Source organism: Sminthopsis crassicaudata, chromosome 3, assembly GCF_048593235.1.
Source record: "Sminthopsis crassicaudata isolate SCR6 chromosome 3, ASM4859323v1, whole genome shotgun sequence".
In the NCBI taxonomy this organism is placed as follows: domain Eukaryota; kingdom Metazoa; phylum Chordata; class Mammalia; order Dasyuromorphia; family Dasyuridae; genus Sminthopsis; species Sminthopsis crassicaudata.
Window position 1 is genome coordinate 566,567,933 of NC_133619.1, and position 21,396 is coordinate 566,589,328.

A 21,396-nucleotide genomic window follows, 5' to 3' on the forward strand; every position below is an offset into this window, starting at 1 on the left:
CCCTCACCTATCACAATATGCTATCAACATCATAGTCCTGTTGAGCATTGTGTGGTTTGCTTATTATTTCACCTGACCTCTGGCACAACATTGCACTAATTATACGTGGAACCCCCTAGATCAAAGCTCTCTTGCTGGGCCTGCACTTCCCTATTAAAATATAAGCTTCATGATAGCAAGGATTATCTCATTTTTAAAATATCTATATCCCCAGTACTTATAGCATAATGCCTGGCACATAGTACTTCAAAGCATTTTCAATTTTTGTTTTGTAAGCAAAGAATATTTTCTTTAATTTTTTAATTCTAATTAATTTTTTAATTTTAATTCTTTAACTTTAGATACAGATATCAATTCTTCATTATGTAAACACTGACAGGCAGGCATACATAATTTATTTTTGGCAAACATGACTTCTGCTAAACTTTACTGGGAATTAGGCTTGTGGCCTTGGAGGCTGTAACACTAATTGCTGGTGGACTGTCCTCATTTGACAGATTCCAAATGCTTCTTTTTAAAAGGAAGATTGCAGGGAAAAATATATAAAGAATTAAACTTAGAATAAGGAAATCGGATTTGGAATGATGCTTTTACATCCTTCCCTAGTTGGAGGTTTGTAGGTCCATGACAACATTTAAGAGTCTCAGTTTAATCATCTGTAGTAGTTTTTGTATGTGTGTGTGTGATTTCTAATTTCACTGGTATAGAGTCTTCCCAATCAGAAAATTCAACCAATGGAAAAAAAAATCACTTTTGCTGCTCACTTTTGTCTTGAGAGGTGCTCAGAACACAGAGTAAGTGGATAACTGAAGGTCACGTATTCACTGGGTAGAAGAGGTGGGACTTGGCACCCAGATCATTCCGATTATAAATGGAGCTCTCTCTCCACTGTGTGACACTGTAGCAGGGAGAATATCTGCAGTATTATGTACTTTACAGAGTTGTAATGAGGAAAAACCTTTGGAGACATTCAAATATTATAGAATCATGAACTAAAGTAATTATATTAAATATAATTATTGAAAGAAAATTAGAAATTCAAAGCATCTGAACTGCATATTTATTTTGTTTGCTGAACTGGTGAATTATTCATATTGTAGACATTGTGGATACGTTTCCAATTATGCAATAATTGATCTTACAAGATGGTGTATGTAGGTTGAATTTTAGTCAGTTAAACATTTTTCCTTTGACATAATATTTCCTGGATGGTCTGGATTCCTAGTCAATCTTAAATTAAGTTTTAAATTAAAAGTTACTATCATTTGAACACTCTGAAATTCTTTGCCCTACTAGCCTCTCAACTGCTTTTTTGTAATTTTTTTAAAACTACAACAAAGATCACTAAAGAAAAGCAAAATATGAGAATGTGCAATGATTAACAATAGAAGGTTTGGTTCTTCTCAGTAGGTCAGTGATCCAAAGCAATCCCAATAGCCTTTGGACAGGAAATGCCATCTGCATCCAGAAAAAAAGAGCTAAAAGAGATTGAATGTATATCAATTCGTGTTATGTTCACTTTTTTTTTTAAATTTCCCCCAGGGTTTTTCCTTTTGCTCTGATTTTTCCTCTCAACACAATTCATAAAGCAACGTGTATTAAAAATAAACTTATTATAAAAGCAAAAAAAGAAAAGCAAAATATGAATCTTTGTAAAAGATTGAAAATTTTTTTAAATTGTTACTGCTATTTCTTTCATAACCAAATATTTATTTCTTAATGTGTTTCCTCCTTTCCTTACTCAGTGAATCAGCATTTGTGAAAAATAAGAAAAGAAATTAAAAAAAAAAAAAAAAAAGCAATTAAACAAAACTAACCAAGAAATGAAGTGAATCTGAAAGAAAATGCAATGTTCAATACCTATAATAACCCAAGGCTGCTGCTGCTGCAAAAAAAAAAAAAAGAACATTCAGCATCTCAGCAACTTTGATATGTAAATAGCCAATATCTCATTAGACTTTCTCTTGAATGATTCATTTAGATATAGAAACAACACTGAGGTTAAGGGGGATGCTCATGGAGCCCCAGTTCTAGCAGAACTATGTTAAGCAGAAAGACTTCAAGCACAGTCTAGCAGTAAAATGGGTTTTACTTAAACTTTCATTTAAACAAAGTTCAGAGAGGCTCATCTTCAATACGTTGATCACTTAGTGAAAAACTGCTTCAGTAAAATCAAAAGAGCTGGCATCTTTGTTGGTACATAGATTACTCAAGCACTTACACTCACTAAATTACTTCAGTATAAGTTTTCCTATGAGGGCTTAAATTGAAATATAATTCTGTTCTTTTTTTTTTTTTTTTTTTGGCTGAGGCAGTTGGGGTTAAGTGACTTGCCCAGGGTCACATAGTAGGAAGTGTTAAGTGTCTGAGACCAGATTTGAACTCGGGTCCTCCTGACTTCAGGGCTGGTGCTCTATCCACTGTGCCATCTAGCTGCCCCTTAATTCTGTTCTTTTAAAAAATTAAGATAAAAAGAATGGTATTTCATCTGAAAAGTCCAACAGCCATACTTTTTCTAAGAAAGTAATTACTAAGGTTTTCATATTGCTTTTCTCAATCCATTCCCTCTAACTACCACACTGATTACACTCTTTGTCCTTCTTTTAAGACCAGTAATCCAATGAAACAAAGGCTTTCCTTTCTTGTTCCCTTAAATCCTAAATCTTCCCCAATGAGAAACACAATTCCCACAATTCTATAAAGACACAGGGAAAATTACCTCAGACATAAAATGCATATGCAATATCATCCTACCTCTAAATTAAAAAGTAAAATTTTATTTACAATTAGCAAAAATGGGTAAAACTCACACGATCTCTCATTAACAGAGAGATGGGAATGTAACTAGAAAAGTGTGTTGTGTACACTGCCAAATATGGTCACCATATAGCTTGGTTTTAGGGATTTTTTTGCTTATTTTTTAAAAATTTTGCTTAATTGTTTTACTTTGATAAAAGGGAAGGATTTAATTTAGGAGTGGACTAGAAGGAAGGTTTCCAGAAATTGCTATGATGTCAAAACAAAGACAGAGAGAAAAAATTTTAAGGGTTGACCTGTACAACAGCGTGCTTGTCTAAATGTTGGATATCAATATTCTCAAAAGAAGCACCACACAGGAGGCAGAGCCAAGATGGTAGAAAGCAGACATGTCTCGATCTGACCTCCTCTGACCTTTCCCTCAAACCAATAGCAGGTTAAGCCTTTAAATTGGTTTTGGAGTCACAGAACCCACAAATATTTGGAGTACAACACATTTCCAAAAGAAGATTCTTTGGAAGAACTTCAGAACAGATCTGTTTCAATCAGACAGGAGAACAGTCTGTGGAACCCAGACCACAGCACAGAGAATCTAGGGCAAAGAGCTGCAGTGGGGAGCCAGGGCACTGTAGTGTCTGCCAGGGAATCTTCTGTGAGCCTCTTAGGCTACTCTGAGCTGGCTGCAAGCAGGTAGTTTAGCAGATTTGTTGCAAAACACCCAAAAGCAAATACAAAAGGCAAACTGTAAGCCACTGATCCCTGGAGGAACTTGGGCCTTAGTCATGAATGCCCAATACCAAGTCAGAACACCAGCCCAAGGGCAAAGTAAAGTGGCTGTTGCCCCTTTGCCTCAAGAGCAGAACTCAATCTTTTAAAAAATATGAGAAAAAAAAGCAAAAAGTACTCTGACCATAGACAGCTTTTATGGAGAGAGAAAAGAATAGACCTCAAATCCAGAGGTTCCTAAAAGCAAATCAATGCCAGATGAAGCCTCAAAGGAAGATATGAGTTGGTCCCCATTTCACAAGGATTTCTTGGAAGATTTCAAAAAGGATCTTAAAAGAAAATTAGAAAAAAATGGGGAAAGGAAATGATATCTTTGCAAGAGAGTATGAAAAAGGAAAAACAGAAATTACCTGAAGAAAACTTCTTTAAAAATAAGAATGATGAAATGGGAAAAGCATATAATTCCCTACAAAATAGATTTGAAGAAATGGAAAAAAGCATATACCTCCCTACAAAACAGATTTGGTGAAATGGGAAAAGTATGCAACTCCTTACAAAATAGATATGAAAAAGAAACCAATTCACCAAAAAACACAATATGTGAAATGGGGGGAAAATGCAATGAACAAAACAACTCATTTAAAAATTCAATTGACCAAATACAAAAGCAGCTAAAAAAGTAACTGAAGAAAATAATACACTCAAAATTAAAGTAAAAGGCTAGAGCAGAATCTATTATGCTTCAGATGAAGTTTAAAAAAAAAAAAAAACAGGGATAGTGATTCTGAACTCAGATCAGGCAAAAGCAAAGATAGATCTAATTAAAAGAGATAAGAAAGAAATTATATCCTACTAAAGAGTATCACAGATAATGAAGCAATGTTAATACTAAACATAGCATCCAGATTCTTAGAGGAGAAGCTAAGAGAGATGCAAGAAGAAATAGACAGCAAGACTATTCTAGTTATCTTTGGTGAAAATTGAATGGAGACAGAAAGAAATATACTTTTTTTCTTGGCAGTTCATGGAACCTATACAAAAACTGATCATGTATTAGGGCATTAAAACCCTCAATCAAATGTAGAAAGGCAGAAATAACAAATGTATTTTTTTCAGATCATGATGCAATAAAAAGTACATGCAATAAAATGGAAAACAGACTAAAAATTAAATGGAAACTTAAAAAAGCCCCAAATCCTGAAATAGCAAAAAATTTAAACAATTCTGCAATATAGTTATTCGCTTGCTAGAGCTTACATGACCATACCGGATTTTTAAAACGGCTTTATGGACATAAATGTATTTTCCATCCACTCGGAACTTCAGATCTGCAGTATCTGGACTATCAAACTCTTTCTTCAATGATTCTGCAACTGTCAGAAAGTCTTCATGCTCTGCAGAGAATAAGCCAACCACATAATGTATAATTATATAAAATGTATAATCTAAAAATACATTACTGATCATTGTACAGGAACAGAACAGATCTAAGTGGAGAGCTCCATTTGGTTTTCTAAGATTACTAAGACAATGGACAAATTCTTTCAAATATTTTAGATAAGCATCTGCTAAGTCCAAATTCTAGTCCCATATTTGAAAACAATGGGCAATTATTACAGAATGAAACAAGGCGATGAGACAGTCTTAGACCAGAATTTCTCCTTGGCTCAAATGTCAAGAAGCATTATTCTTCTTTCCTCATTGGTCTGATCTTTGCTAGATGTAGTTAGAACCTTCAATTCAAGACCTAATGTCCACAATGCCAAAACACAAATGTGTATTCTCATCAGTAGCACAAAAGCACTCAGACTTAAGATCTTGGAATCACCTTTGACAAAGTACTCTCTCTCGTTTCCTAAAGTAGTTCGTTTCCAAATCCTAGTGATTCTATCTCTGCAGTCTCTGTCACATCCCTATTGCTAATCTGGTTTATGTTCTCATTTCTTCCTGACTAAAATGTAAAGTGTAATATAAAAAGACCTTTAAAAATGGGAAACTTAAAGAATTATTCCACATGCCGTAAATAGAACCTGATATACAAAGTTGTTTTGTAAGATACCAAAAACAATAAAAAGAACTGAACCCACATTTCACTTTAAAAAAGACACATGAGAATACAGATGCTCTATAAGAGAGACCTTTTCAAAGCAGGCAGCAAGTTTATTCATAAGTCTCTCTCACCTACAGACAGAAGGCGCCAAGTCACAGCAGGGGTGGCAAAGCAAGCGAACACATCGTCTGTGCAGGAGAAGTGGGTAAGGTGAGGAAGAATCACCGACTGGCCCCGACACTGGCCCCACATGTACACATGGCCCCCCTGGGTCTTGGCTGCCGAGGTGTGTGCTGAATGGCAGGCTGCAATCTCAACCACCCTAAGGATGTGACAAGAGAGAAATGCACAACTTGTTTTCCATGGCAACCTGAAACACCACACAGGCTCACTCAAGTTCATGCCTGGAATACCTGGGTCACAAAATAGGCCACAGGCAGATACAATTTCAAGCATCAAATGAACCAGTGCACAGGCTAAGAAAAGAAATATTTCTCTCATCTTCCTCCCAACATTATGTTAGGATTAAGTGAATAATAAGGACTGTGTTTGATGTATTTTTAGAAAAATTAGCTAAAAGGAAGGTGCACAAGTTATTCCAAATGAGGTATTTGGAAGACAGCAACCATGACTTAGGAGATATCTACATATTAAATATAAACCAAGTTCTCCATCAGAGAGGTCAAATAGTTCATTTGATTGATAAGTTTTGGCCCAGAGTGGCTGTCTGATTAGTGAACTTCCAGTTCTTAAAAAAGAAACATGCCCACATGCTCTAAAAATCCAACATCAATATCCAGCAAAGATAAAACCCAAAGTCATTAGTTTAAAAATGTTCATTCTAAGCAAAATTGTAGCCAAAAAACCCCCAAAACTTCAAGATACCTTAAAAACACAACGATATAGCAAAGAAAGACAATAATCCATGTTAAACAAGAACTACACATTAATTCAGAGAGGTACATGAAATTCATTGCTGAAAGCACATATTAAGATAGTACACTATTTGACTGAAAAAAAAGTCTGCATTTCATTTTGAATTATCAGATAGGATAGGTCCCTAATTTCCTTCTTTTGAAAGAAGTAAATATATTGAAAAAGAGAGAGAAATGTGTCTATTAACTTCAATAAAACAATAACAAAAATGTCCTACTTACGCCTACTTTTCAGGGATCTGTTGCTAATTAAGATTATTGTTTTATATAAGTGTAGCCAGGGCTGCTTACTTCAATTCACATATTTTTCCATGTTATATTCTTTCAATTTGTATTCTTTATTGTTTGTGAAATAATATTAACATAAGGATTAATATTCTTATATTTGAAATTTATTTAGCCATTCTTAATTGTTGTTATCACAAATAACGTCATTAGTATTTTTGTAGAGATGAATCGTCTCTTTTCCCTGTTAACTGCATCCTTATCATACAGTTTGAATAGTAGGATCATTAGGGTCACAGAGCATGAAGACTTTGAGCTTTAATTATAAAATGCCATATTTATTTTCAAAATAAAGTAGTGTTAATAACATACTTAATTCCCCAATGAATGGGCTAGTCCTAATTTCTACCATTTGTAACCCTCTTCAATTTTACAGGTATAAGATAATACTACAAAGCTAAGTTAAATTTCTCTGATTATATATAAATATAGAAATGTATAAGTTACATCGCTTTGACTAGAGAGTCTGTAAAATTTTCTAAGTGGTTGAAAACTACTACATCTCTTTTTTTCAAAACATTTCCTTAATTGCCCTATCTACTGTGCAATGAATTTTTGTCTCTGAAGTTTGTTAAATTCCTTCAAATGTCAGATTTTTCAATAGGAATCATTGCTGGCAAACATTTTAACCTAAATCTATTTTCTTTTTATTAAGGATATATATGTTTCTAATTTATGTTTCTAAAACACAAGAACTTTATAAAATCCAGTGACATATGCTGATAACTTCAAAAAGTTTTATAGACACTCACATCCAAGATCATCCTGGCTGACAAAGATCCTCATTTGCTCAAAGTCAAAGAGCATCCAACAAATACATTAGTCATGAGTTCCAAAAATGATACAAACAGATCAAAAAAGAAAATACACATACCTCTAGCACACAAGCTCACAATGCACACACAGTCTAAAAACAAATTGGTTATTGCAACATTACCTTTCTTTTTCCACCATGATCTGTGCTGGGCTTAGCAGGTTACTTTTATTGCCAGTTCCTAGCTGCCCATAAGTGTTAGCTCCCCAGGCATACAGCAAGCCCTCATCTGTTAGTGCTAGTGTGTGTGCATAGCCGCAGACAATCTGCAAGTAAATTTAAAGGGTTACTATATACAGGAAAATGGAAAGGGAAGAGGGGAAAGAGGAGGAAATTATCTACTTAAAAATTTTAGCCAGTTTATTGTTGCAAAACATCCATCCAACATGGGAAACCATCTGCTGCTGATTAAAACTAATAGATAACATTAGACAATAAGCACTAGGGAGAAAAAAATAGCTTTAGTACTACTGAGCTCTTTAATAGTTTTTCTATCAGCCACAACTGCTATACTGTCATCACTGTTTGAACCTTGGAAGATAATGTACTAAATTTAGAAAGCAAAGAATCAGTGAGCTTTTGGGAAAATGTGATTGAATGACTCTTCTAAAAATAATTCTATTTAAAACATATCTCATGTCAGTTACCCAACAGAGATTTTAGACATACTTACCTGAAGAACGCACACACTGTGTAAAGCTGCCACTCTGCAAGGGGTCAGCTGATTGCCATTATTTCCAAGGCCTAGCTGCCCATTGCCATTGTAACCCCAGCCATACACCTTGTGGAGAAGAGAAAGACAAGTTTTAAGTTGCTGCTCAAATAAAATGATTCAAAAATCATTTGTATACATCCAAATCAGAGGTGGTTTCCCTTCCAAACATTCAAAATACTATTTCACTCCATTCTACACTGACAAACTGTTCAACTGATTCATTTCTTGACAAAAGGGTTTAGGCTTTTCTGGAGGCAGCTGATGGCACAGGAGAGAAAGAGCTGGACCTGGAGCCAGGAAGACAGGAGTTCAAATTTCACACCAGTCACTTATTAGCTGTCTGGCTTTGGTCATCTCACTTAAACACTATTTGCCTCAGTTTCCTCAACTGTAAAATGGAAATAATAGTGGCATTTCTCAGGGAGATTGTAAAGATCAAATGAGATAAATATAGTATCTGGCACATGCTAGGTGCTAATCAATGTTTATTCCTTCCACCTTCTCTTCCCTGTCTACATTTCTCCAGATCCTAATCTACCTTTTCTTCTTAAGATGATTTCTACATCCCCTACTGCCAGTACACAGAGCCACTGTCTCCATTTTCAAACCTCATTTTACCCAGGCTCCTATTATCAAACAATTTTTGTTTATGGTTACAGCATAAGAAATATGAAACTTATTCAAAGAGCACATAAAATAAAACAGTAAAGAGGTCAGTATTTTTATAGTATAAAGAAAGAAAAAGCACTGAGTTTTCATTTTAATGTAATGCTTTCAGCTTTTTTCTAGAAACAAAGTGACTTCCAGACTAAAGGAAATTTTTTAAACTAAATAGTTGAAATTATAAACCAATTCAAAGAAAGACAATTCTACATTCTTAGTCATTTCTCTTATTCCAAATCATGAAGCTATAAAAATTAAATTTATTTTTTCAAAAAGTAAGGTATGACAGCATTTTTTTCCTGGATAGTCTTGTGAGAACATTGATACGAGAGGCAATCAGTGAGAAAATCACTTCCATTATACACACCAATGCAAACTAACAGCTCCCCTGAAACTTAGTTTTAGTGAATTCCCTGGGAGCACTGAGGATGACTTGTTCATGATCACAAAGCCATCAAATGTCAAAGACAGGCTTTGAAATTGGGTATACCCAATCCTGAGGCCTGCTTTCTATCTGCTTGCTGGCCTGCTTCTTCCACACTGAAGTCATGAACACAATGAAATATTTTTACTTACTCTACATGAATAACAAGCGTTTACAAGTCAATTAAGTACTATCTACAAACTGTTCCACCAGACAGAATAATAGGCTCCATTATCATAGGCAAAACCTCCAGAACTAAGAGACCCACCATGGTGGGTCAACATCTGCAAGACTGTGTTCAGTTCTGACCACCACTTTTAAGAAAGATCTTCATAAATGAGAAATCTATGTTTGTAACCTGAAGAAGACAAAACTCAGATAGATAAAGGAGTGGAGAAGGTGGGGTGGAGTCAAAGACCTGATATTTATATTCAAGAAAAGCTGTCATAGATAGACATGAGACATATTCTACTTCATCTCAGAGTTATAACCAGGGGTAATGGGTAAAACTTTCTGAGAGGCCAATTCAAGTTTAATGTCAGGAAATATATTTTTTTTAATAATCAAAGCTATCCCAAAGTAAAATGGGCTTTCTTGGGAAGTAGGAAGAAGGAAAGACATTGGATACCAAACATTTCAGTTTGTTATAGTGAGAATATCTTTTGGAAATGAGATAAACTAGATTCACCCAAAATTTTGTGATTCTATAACAAGAGGCAATAAACTGACAAGTAACTTTAATAGTTAATAGTTTTGTCTTTTAATAGACAAAAAGTAACTGTTCCATTAAAAATTATATATGTGTGTGTGTGTGCAACCTAACATATTGTGAGATTTTATAAAAATAAATCAACAATAATGGGGACACAAAAAGTGTTTTTGCAACTATCTTCTACTACATATTTATTAAATACAATCAAGTAGTGCTCTAGAAAGGTATTCTTTGTTTATTGAAAAGATTTTGAATTCAGTAAGAAAAGGTACAGGCAAGCTTCTGTTGAAAAGATTTATATTCCAATTCATTTAATAAGTCTAGATATACATTCAAATACCCTTAAGTTTCAGACATTATCCATTTGGATCTTAACCCAAAGAAAAACAATTTAAACCCACTGGAATGAATTTCTATATCAAATCAAGTTAATTTCTCTCAAATTAAACTTGGAATTTACAAGTTTCACACTAGAGAGAAAACAGCCTCCCCTAGGTCTAAGCCACTGCTCAGCAGTGCTTATATCTCAGAGTAGTTATTTTACAAAATTAAGTCAGTGCTTTGCTGAACATACAATAGGTTTACTTATATGAAAAAAAAAAAAAAAAGGTTTTCTCACCATCTATTCCCAAGAGATAATTTTAAAAATATGTAAGGCAGAAGATCTCACCTCACCATTGTCCAATACAGCCATAGAAGAAGTCTGACCACAAGCTATGCTGACAACCCTCTTTATGTGTAAACAATTTGTGACCTTCCGAGGAGTTGGTTGATTTGCTGTAGATCCAGACCCCACTTGACCGCAGTTATTATAACCCCAAGCATAAACCTGTCCCAAAAGGAAACAACGGGGAAATTAGAGGACATTGTGGTAAGAATCTGAGCTCTGAGAAAACATTTTAATTAGAACACTCCAATGCAAGGAAAATTTTCAAACTTTACAATGAATGGAAGTTAATAACTTTTCAAAAAACAGAAGTCTGGAAAGAATGGCAATTTCTTTAAAATATACTTGATGAAAGGAGTTTTTACTGAAACTCAAGCCACAGTGAGCTCATCTCACTCTGAAACTTCCCTAAGAGGTGAGGGCTCCAAATTAATGGTCAGTTCATGTCAAACTCACCCTTGGGTCAAGTGTCCCCTCCTCCTGAAATCAGAGCAGATGATCTGGAGGTTAAATTCTGCTACCTAACTTTATCCTAAAAATCTCAGGACTACTCTAGATCCATCTTAGTTACTACTGCTTCTAAGGTTATAAAATTCTATGCTTGTTCTGTATTAAGAATAACTCTCAAAGTTGGATCAGAACTTCAACAACAATACTATATGATGATCAATTCTGATGGACGTGACCCTCTCCAATAATGAGATGAACCAAATCAGTTCCAGTAGAGCAGTAATGAACTGAACCAGCTACACCCAGCGAAAGAACTCTGGGAGGTGACTATGAACCGCTACATAGAATTCCCAATCCCTCTGTTTTTGTCCATCTGCATTTTTGATGTCCTTCACAGGCTAATCATATACTATTTCAAAGTCCGTTTCTTTTTGTGCAGCAAAATAACTGTTTGGACATGTATACATATACATATATTGTATTTAACTTATATTTTAACATATTTAACATGTATTTGTCTACCTGCCATCTGGGGGAAGGGGTGGAGGGAAAGAGGGGAAAAGTTGGAACAAAAGGTTTTGCAATTATCAATGCTGAAAAATTACCTATGCATATATCTTGTAAATCAAAAGCTATAATAAAAAAATAAAATAAAATGGATGGAAGTAGGAAAAAAAAGTTGGATCAGAGTACGCCCTGGCCTCTATCTTAGGGATTCAAATTCCAGATGAACACAGCACTCCTATTGTATTTCATCCTAATATTCAAGGCTTCTTGATCCAGGCCTACATACTCTGAGTTGGATCAAGGCTAACACATTTTCTGGAGTAGAGACTGAAGAAAAGACAGGTTATCATTTGCCTGGGGAATTATCTCATAGAATTTAACTCTGGCAGAAACCTCAATCAAATTTGCTCAAATTTTTTTCCTATAATCATAATAACACCACTGAAGAAAGCATTGGCTTTTTTTTTTAGTTTATACTTTTGAAAGAGGGTTAAAAGAGATCTGGTAAAAATGGGATGGCACTCTGGGAGGAGAGATGTTTGAGATAACTATGGTAATGTAACAAACCAAAAATATCATTAAAATTTTTTTTTAAAATGAGATGTGAAATATTAGTAATAGACTAGGAAACTAAAGCACAACACCATCTTAGTGAGGAAAAAATAATGGTATATATATTTTAAGTATCTGTCTTGCTTTCCCCTATAGAAAGTAAATTCCTTGAGAACAGGAACTGTTTTTGTCTTTATTTCCAGTGCCTAGGACAGAACACTTGCTTTGTTGATTGACTTCCTTATCATGTCAGTGTGGGGATTTTCAGAAACCAGATACACTCAACATGTCTTCCCATTACGTCTTTTCTTGGATATTTCTACACCCTCAATGTTTCATTTGTTATTACATCTGATCTATATTTACATACTACAAAAACTCACATCATGATTTCCAGTGAATTAGCGGTTTCTCCTCAAAATCGTGATTGTTTTTCAAGTTTTAGTTCATTTTGTGACATTCCTTCCTGCCAGACAGCTGTCAAGTCTCACTGCTACTGATGTGACCATAGCAAGTAGTATCATCTGCTGTTTCCTATGACCTCCAAATAACAATATTTGCTGGGGAAGAACCAGGCATCTGATATTTAGTAATCTTAATCTAATTTTGTGGACTTTCATGGACATGTCCATGATTGAGGACAACTATCTTCCTTCTTTACAAAGGCTTGCTTCTGGGTGCTAGCTGTTTCTCAGATGGCTGGGGTTGCTGAAGTCTAGATTACTATCTAGTGCTGTGATTATATCTCATTAGATCATTGATGCAGTAATTTCTTGCATTGCAATTTGAGTTGTATATATTACTGCTGAATAAAACACAATCCAATGTTATCCAAGCAGAATGGAGAAGACCTTTAAAAAAAAACAAGTAGTTTTCATACCTGGTTATTAGGAGAAACATTTCCTGTAAAGTACTTTTTTCATATTGAAAGTACAAACATATATGCATGCATACATATAATCTCTCTCTCTCACACACAACATAAATACAAATGTACACACACACATTCACACACCCTCTAACACTGACAAGCATGAACATAACCAGTGTTGGGAAAATGGGATATAGGCAGTGTTGGCCAAGGAACCAAAGAGAAAGGATCACTATTCCTAGCACTAATATGAAGCACAATAATTCTGGGTCTCATAGGCTATTTAGTAAATACTCTCTCCTTTTCTGTGTTCTGTCCATGCTCTTTTGATTTAAGACTTTAACCAGTTCAGGACAAAGAGTAAGCCATATGGTACAGTCAACTCGCCTATTAGTTTTATAGGCTTAAAGAAAATAAACCCAAGCAGCTCAATTTTGGCTAAGTCACTTAATCTTCGTAGATCTCAGTTTCCTAAACTGTAAAATCAGAAGCTAGACTTACACAGCTTCTGTGATCAAGCCTATACCTAACTGCTTTAATGATTAGCAGAGCTGCATACTCCTGAAACACATGCCCCCAGCATATTGGGAAGATCTCCTCATGGGGGAGAATATACCAGGGCCTAAACACTGCCCTGCAGAAGCAGTCAGCATGGATGGGTTTCAATCTGTATCACTGGAGGGAACATCATCAATGACATCCAAGGTCAATTGAGTTTTGAAATATGGTAACATCTCATCTTTGATGGAGAAATAAAGCCAAGTCTCTCTCAGCATGACTACCAGGTGCATTTATTTCCAGTCTGCCATACAAAGCACTAGATAATTCTACGAAACTTATTCCCAATACAGTCCACATATATTAATCCTTCTTACTAATTACATATACACACGTCTTGATTGTCTAAACCCTGGAAAAGAGATTCCTAAAACAACTAGAGACTGGGAAGTTGCTTCAAAAAACCAAGCTCTGTGACTCTATTATATGCAGTTTTGTGATCTCAAGCAAATTAATTAACCTTAACTTTAGCCTTCATCTAAAATACAACAATAATACTGCAGTGCTTTCCCCTCTAAGATTACTTCTCATTTACTCTGTGCCTATCTTGCAAAGTCAGTCTGTTTTGCTAAAAATGTGACATATGCATTCCCTGCCTATGCAAAGCTGTATACAATAAAAAGCATAAAGCTTGTGAGTAAAATGGGACACAACACTCATCATACTTCATCAGCAACACATAAAAAATGTAGGAACTTAATAACAACAAGTGCAAAGTTTGACACATTTAAAATGATCAAGAAATGCTTAAATATTAAAATAAATAACACTGGGATTCAGAGTCTTGTGCTGCTGCTCATTCTGCATCCCAATTCCAACAGAGGTCAAAATGGCAAAGACAATAGCTATGGGGCTGGAGCAGAAGTCACCATAAAGGAATGTGTGGATTCAGACTAACTTTCCTCCACCCACGGTTCCTATAGCACCAAAATATATAATAAATATGACACTTTACCTTCAAAAAGAGCTAAAGTTTGCTTTAAAGTGGGCATCAGGAGAGTTGCAGCTTATCAGTTGTTATGAAGCAATACAGTTTGACAAAAGCACATAAAAGCTGCACATTGGTCTCAAATATATTGGTTGCCTTGGAACAAATTCAAAATTTTAAAACAGGCAACATGGCACAATTACCCATTATAATGTAAGATCCTTGAGGGCAGGAACTATTTTTTCCTTTTTGTTTCCACAAAGCTTAGCAAAGTACCTAGCATATAGTAAAAGCTTAATTTGTTTTATTGACTAATTGACACATCATAATTAAGATTTTTTTTAAAAAGTACATAAAAGCACTTTGTAAGAACAGAGTTCTCTATAAGAAAATAAGCTACTATTAAAATTATTATTATGCATTATTATTTTTCTCATGTGATCTTTGAGGCTTAGACATAACAGTTGCCATAAATATCATGGCCTCGACAAAAGACAAGTAAATAGAGCTTTATTTAGTAGTAAAATGAGACCTTGCAAAAAAAAAAAAAAAAAAGACTGAAAAACAGTTGGCAAATTATTTCAAGTCATGCTGTAATAGCCACACAATTTCTTGTCTTAGCTAAAAGCAAGGCACTGTCTAATTGTGCCACTACTTATATAGTATTACTGATAGCATAATATATATTGTACTAAAGATATAATCACTCTAAGTGTTTATGTGAGAAGGAACTAAATGTTTGTGGATGCCAATGTAGGTTGTATTTATTACTATTTAAATATTGTTATTGGTGATAATGACAACAAAAATGATAACAACAACAATAACATCATCATAGGGCACTTACCTCTCCATCAGCTGCTAGAGCCATAGAATGATGTGATCCACAAGCAACTTCAATTACTTGCTTAATCAAGAGATTAGTACAAACTTGAATTGGAGCAATGCCTTGGTTTGTTGTTCCGTTCCCAAGTTGGCTATATCCATTGTGACCCCACGCATAAACCACTCCATCTATATAAAATATTCACATACATAAAAATTTTCAAAAGAAAATAAAGAAAAAAGAAAGAATCCTTTTTCTTCCCAACACTTACTTTTTCAGATTTCTACTTTCATCTTTTACATCACTTTTATTTATCCACCTTATTGTCCACTAAGTCACATTGCAGTGGAGAGAAAAAGCCTTAACTAAAAGGTTATTCTCATAAATCTTGATGTCTTCTGTTTCTAAAGGGTATACTGATATGAAATATTACAGGTACGAAAAATTTAATTTGCCAAAATGTAACATTTTTCTTAAAATACAAATAGACATAGAAAAATGCACATTGGATTTAGAACCAAAAGTCCAAGTCTCAGTTTTGCTCTATTACCTAGAGAATTTAAGCAAGTCAATCTCTCTGGCCAATTTTCTGATACACAAAATGAAAGGGGGGAAGAGAATGGGACTAAACTTCCATGATTTCCAAGGTTCCCAAGCTCTAAATCTATGAAACCTGAATATTATAATCACTTTCTCCAGTTCATAATGAACAAATGTTTTCTAAGAGACAGGATTAGTTCAATAAAAAGAATTATGCCAGGATAGCTTTCTAACTAATAACCTTGAAAAGAAGAGTGGGTTAGTAAAATACTAATATATAGGTCAACAAGAATTTTTACAAAGTATTTTTAGCCTGTCCACATGGATATTGGGGAAAATATAACTAAAAGATAGTATCAATTAATTGATTGTCAGAAATGATTGGCTAGTTGTACCATGAAATTGATTCATTATCAATTGAAATGAAAGTCTCTCTGATGGAAGTAGGGCCCAGTCATATGTTTAATGTGTCATCAACAAATGTAAAGTCCTGCTCTTACATCCAAAAAAAAAAAAAAAAATCAGTTGTTTAAGTACAAGATGAAGAAATATATCTGGAAAAAAAAAAAACCAAAACAAAACACCCTCACCCATATAAAACAACAACCGAAAAAGGCTAATGTGTTTTGTTTTGTTTTGGATCAAGCCTATGATTTGTATTAGTGTGGGAGACTTCTGAAGCGAAAACATCTTCTGCCCATACAAATCACACATACGTCCCATCTTATCATGGTAGAAAGTTAGTTGGGGGCACCGAGAGGTCAGGTAACTTGCCCAAAAGCATCAGCTATTACATATGAAAAGGAAAAATTAAATCCATGTTTCTCTGTCTCTAAGTCCAGATCTTTATACACTTCTCCTTTCTTTGTATCACCTTACCCTGAATGAAGAGAAGTTCAGTGCCCAAGCAAGAGAGGTAGTAGCCCTCAGATAAAAGTATTTTGTCTAGTTCTGGGAATTGTGTATTATATAATATAGACACTGACTAGCTGAAGCCCACACTGAAAGAGACTAGAACAGTGAAGGGACTGGAAACTGCCATAAGTGGAATGGCTTGGAAGAGGTAGATTATTTGGTTCAGTAGGAACACAACAAGGGTAGAGACAGAAATAGGGATAGGGAATGGACCTGTGACTTCATGGCTATATGGAACTCTTGGACAAGGAACCTCCCTCTATCAATACAGACTGGGACTTCTCCTATAATTTAGTTGTAGTTTTGAAGTTAAGTGATTCATCCAGGGTCACACAGCTAATGTGTCAGAGGTAGAATTTTAACCTCAGGTCTTCCTTGCTCTCTGTTTACAGTGACAAATATATCAGACTATCAACTTCATATCAACTTAGATTTACAGCTAGTCCCTAAAAGAAGAATCAGCATTAATAGCTGAAAATTCTCAGGGGATCAAATTTTAGATTTTAGATCAAAAAAAGAAAAAGTTATCAATCATTATAACAATTCAAAACTGGAACACAGACTATCTTAAAGATAGTTTCTGTAACTAGAGAAACTGCCCAAGCAGAAGCTAAAGAATGACTATTTAGGGATGGGATGTTGTAGGTGGGGTTCAGAATTTGGGGAGAGGTTGTACTAAATGATTTGTTAAGTGCCTTCTAACTTTGGGATTCTAGAATACAAAGTTCTATGGTAATCTTGAGAAGTAAATAGACACATACCAGACACCAAGATCTTTAGGAAATAATTATTATCTTTTGGGTTGCAGAGGAAAAACCTTTTAAAGAAGGAACAAAATACTCATTTTCCTTGCTATGAGCTCTTAAAAAGGCTGTGCCCTCTGTCAGAAGTCATCTCTGTGCTTTGAGGTCCAGAGCCTCTTTCAGACAATGGATTATACTTCATTAAATAGTTATCATTTACATTGCCAAAGAATCCAGCAATTTTCACAAAACTACAACATCTACTACCAAACTCACAAATCAGGTACTAGCAAATCATAGCATACCCCTCTCTGGCCTACCTCCAGAATTTCCCAAACTAACTTGGGGGCTTAAACTTAATCAGATTCAGGTATTCTTTTAGGTCACAGATAATAATAAATTGACAGTCCCAGCCAACTCTCTGAGGGATTATAGAGGAATAAATTACACCCTATGGAGACCTTTGAATAGCTCTGGATGGGAATGGCCCCTCCCCCCAATAGAGACCTATTTCCTAGAAGTTCTAAAGCCTCTAATCTATGGCCCAGTTCCTCCTTCCATGTCCCAGTCCAGGGGTGCTGACTAATTATATTCAGGCCTCTTATCATAGTCCTACAAGAACATTTTGTGGCAAATACTCTTAAAAACTTAACATTTAGGGTTTTTTGTTTGTTTGTTTAATGATCACGTTTCAGATACCTTCCTGTACTTGATATATCTTTACTTTTGTAATGTTAGTTCCTTCCCTCTGAGATCATCTCCAATTTATCCTGTATAGATCTTGTTTGCACATAGTTGTCTGCATGTTGTCTTCCTACAACTGACTGTAAGCTCCTTAAGGATGTGAACTTTTTGTCTTTTTGTATCCCCAGCATTTGCTAGTGCCTAACAGATAATAAGAAGTTCATAAATGCTTGATAACCTGATTTTTTAAAAAATCCTGTTCTGATGCTTCAGCCTTCACTTCTATGTACATGCTCATGTGGTTACCTTTTCTCACTTATCCTTCATCTCCCTATTATGTGTTATATTTCCCTATTTGCATGTCTCCTTTTTGGCTTGTATTTGTATCTTTAACTCTTAGCACAATTTGGCACATAATAAGCAATTAAAAAGTGCTTATTGCCCATGTTTAACATTTAAAAAATGATAAAACTGAGGAAAAATAAACAATATAAAGAATGGATTTGCTCTATTTAAAACAGCCTTTTCACATTGTCTATCAAATTCATCCTTAAGTTTGATATTATGGTGTGGGCTTATTGTATCTACTGTATTGGCTAAAGAATTCAGTATAATTTTTGCCCAATAATTTCTATTTATAAGATATATAGCAATGTATACCAATATTTAGTGGGGGGTTTTCCCCCAAGATTCTGGAAGAAGACTTCTTTTTAAATAAAATTCACCTAAATATCTTAAATAGTACAGGTCACAGACATATGTTGTAGGTCTCTAACCTACTTTACTTTTTTGGGAGTGTTTGTTTTTTTTTTTAATAATCCAGCAGATTCCCTCAACTGAAGAAAGAACCAGATGGATATTTAAGTACCATCTCCTCCATGAAGATTAGCTTGTCAGCTTCTGTTTTCCCATGAAACAAATTTATAGTAAAACATGAATTATCATATTACCTAATCACTTAATTTGCTAATACTTGACTTCCAAAATAAATCATAAACTTTTTGGGACAGAAACAACATCTCAACCTTCTTGGTATATTTCCTGAAAGCTTTTAAGCATTGTGCTGGCTTACTAATAGATACTCAATAATAACTGGTCTTCTGAATTAGTTTCAATAAAACCACCTCTCTCCTTACACAATGCCTTTCTCAGTCTTTAAAAAATATATATTTTATTGGTATCTTTAAAAAAAATCTAACGACCCAATTATAGTCATTTCCCAATAAAACATCCACTAGCAATTGGATTCTCCCTTATAACAAAGGAAAACAGTATCAACAGACAACAAAACATTGGTCCACACATTTGTTTTGTTTTTTTTGTAATAGTACTTCTCTGAAACACAAATAGATTTACTAGATTTGATCATGTTTAATGAAGAGGAAATTTATTTATTGGATCCCATTAATAAATATAACATGGGTTGCTTCTTTACTGTGAATATACAGGCTGAAATAAAGTCATGATGAAAATGACCACTTGTCAGAGATGTTATAGATGGGATTTTTGTTCAGTTTTGAGTTAGAGTAGAGAATTAATCTTTTTGTGACACAGTCCTCTTGGGTCCTTTAACAAAGGGCATACCTTTAACAAAGTGCTACTGGAAATTAACTAGTTGAGGTAAGAAAAATAAAGGAATAATTTTGTTTTAGGATTATGGAAATCCAAGCATCTCCCATCGGTAGATGGGAAAGATTCATGAAAGGGAAAATATCTGTTGGAGTAAGGTCATGGAGAAGGTAGGAGATAATGAGATCAAGGGAGGCCTAGTGAAGAAAAAAATTGACTTTTCTTCTATAACTGAAAGAAAAGAGGAAAGAGGAGGTAATAATTCTGAGATGTTCTGAAGAACAGAAGAGCTGAGGAAGTTCAAATAAGAGCCTCAATATTATGAAAGAAGGCAACCAGATCATTTACAGATGTGTGTGTGTGTGTGTGTGTGTGTGTGTGTGTGTGTGTGTGTGTGTGGCTGGGGGGTTGAGGTAGCGAGATGGCACAGGTAAGATGGGGAAAAAAAGAAAATTTTAGAATAAATGCAATAAAGAATGAGAATATGTTGGGGGGGGGTAACTCTAGAAAAACCAATCAAAAATAAATATTTTTTAAGACTTGACGTGAACTCCTCCAACCAATCTGTAACAGTCCAGAATTATATCCCTCAAAGTCACTGAACTGCAAATCCTTGGATTTAGCAATACCATTAATAGGCTTTCTATACCTGAAAAAGTTAATTCTACTTACATAAAAATATTTATAGCAGGATTTTTGATGCAGCAAAAAACTGGAAACAAAGTAAATAAAATGCCCAACAAATGGGAAATGGATGAACAAATTGAGATATACAGATGCAATACAATATTATTATGCCAGAAGAAATGGCTTAAAGTCAAGAAGACTCATCTTTTTGAGTTCCAAGATATTCTCTGACACTTACTAAATGTGTGAATCTGAGGAAATCATTTAGTCCTGTTTGCCTCAGTTTCCTCATCTGTACAATGGCCTGAGGAACTAAATGGCAAACTACTCTAATATCTTTGTCAAGAAAACTCCAAATGGAATCATAAAAAATCAGAATTAATTGAAATAAGTAGCAAAATAAAAAAATAATCAAAGACACATATTTAGAGAAACCTAGAAAGTCTCGTATAATAAACTGATACAGAGTAAAGAGACCAAAGTCAGGAAACCTTTAAATCAGGTCCATACTTTTGCAGGCAGAAAAGCAGCATGACATGGTGTTTAAAGAGCTTGCCTTAAAGTCAGAAAAACCTGGGTTCAAGTCAATGATCCATTATGCTGGATATGTCTTTTCATCTTTCAGTGTTCCAGGCAACTATCTAAAACAGTATGTTGCAGGAAAAGGACCTGCATTGGTAAAGGCAGTTTTTAACCCCATATTAATAAAATAATAGATCTAATCTCTAGCCCTACAATAGTATAAAGAAAACTGCTTTGAAATACTTAAGAACTCTAATTGCTACAATGATATAATGACTGGTGATGAAGCATGCTTTGCCATCTTGACAGAAAGTTGATGAACTGAAGGCATAGAGACATATCTTTTCAGTTACACC

The 21,396-nt window shown here is 34.7% G+C and overlaps 1 protein-coding gene across 3 annotated transcripts in view; it reads right to left on the bottom strand.

Annotated features, from left to right (window-relative positions):
* Positions 1 to 21,396, bottom strand: part of RCBTB1 (RCC1 and BTB domain containing protein 1) — a 55,102-nt gene that overhangs the window by 14,204 nt on the left and 19,502 nt on the right. For all 3 annotated transcript variants that reach the window (XM_074304760.1, XM_074304758.1, XM_074304757.1), the window contains exons 4-9: positions 15,462 to 15,628; positions 10,752 to 10,910; positions 8,241 to 8,348; positions 7,691 to 7,833; positions 5,665 to 5,855; positions 4,751 to 4,877 (exon numbers count right to left, since the gene is read on the bottom strand). In XM_074304760.1, the coding sequence (XP_074160861.1) occupies positions 4,751 to 4,877; positions 5,665 to 5,855; positions 7,691 to 7,833; positions 8,241 to 8,348; positions 10,752 to 10,910; positions 15,462 to 15,628 (895 nt within the window). The remainder of the gene's footprint in view (positions 1 to 4,750; positions 4,878 to 5,664; positions 5,856 to 7,690; positions 7,834 to 8,240; positions 8,349 to 10,751; positions 10,911 to 15,461; positions 15,629 to 21,396) is intronic.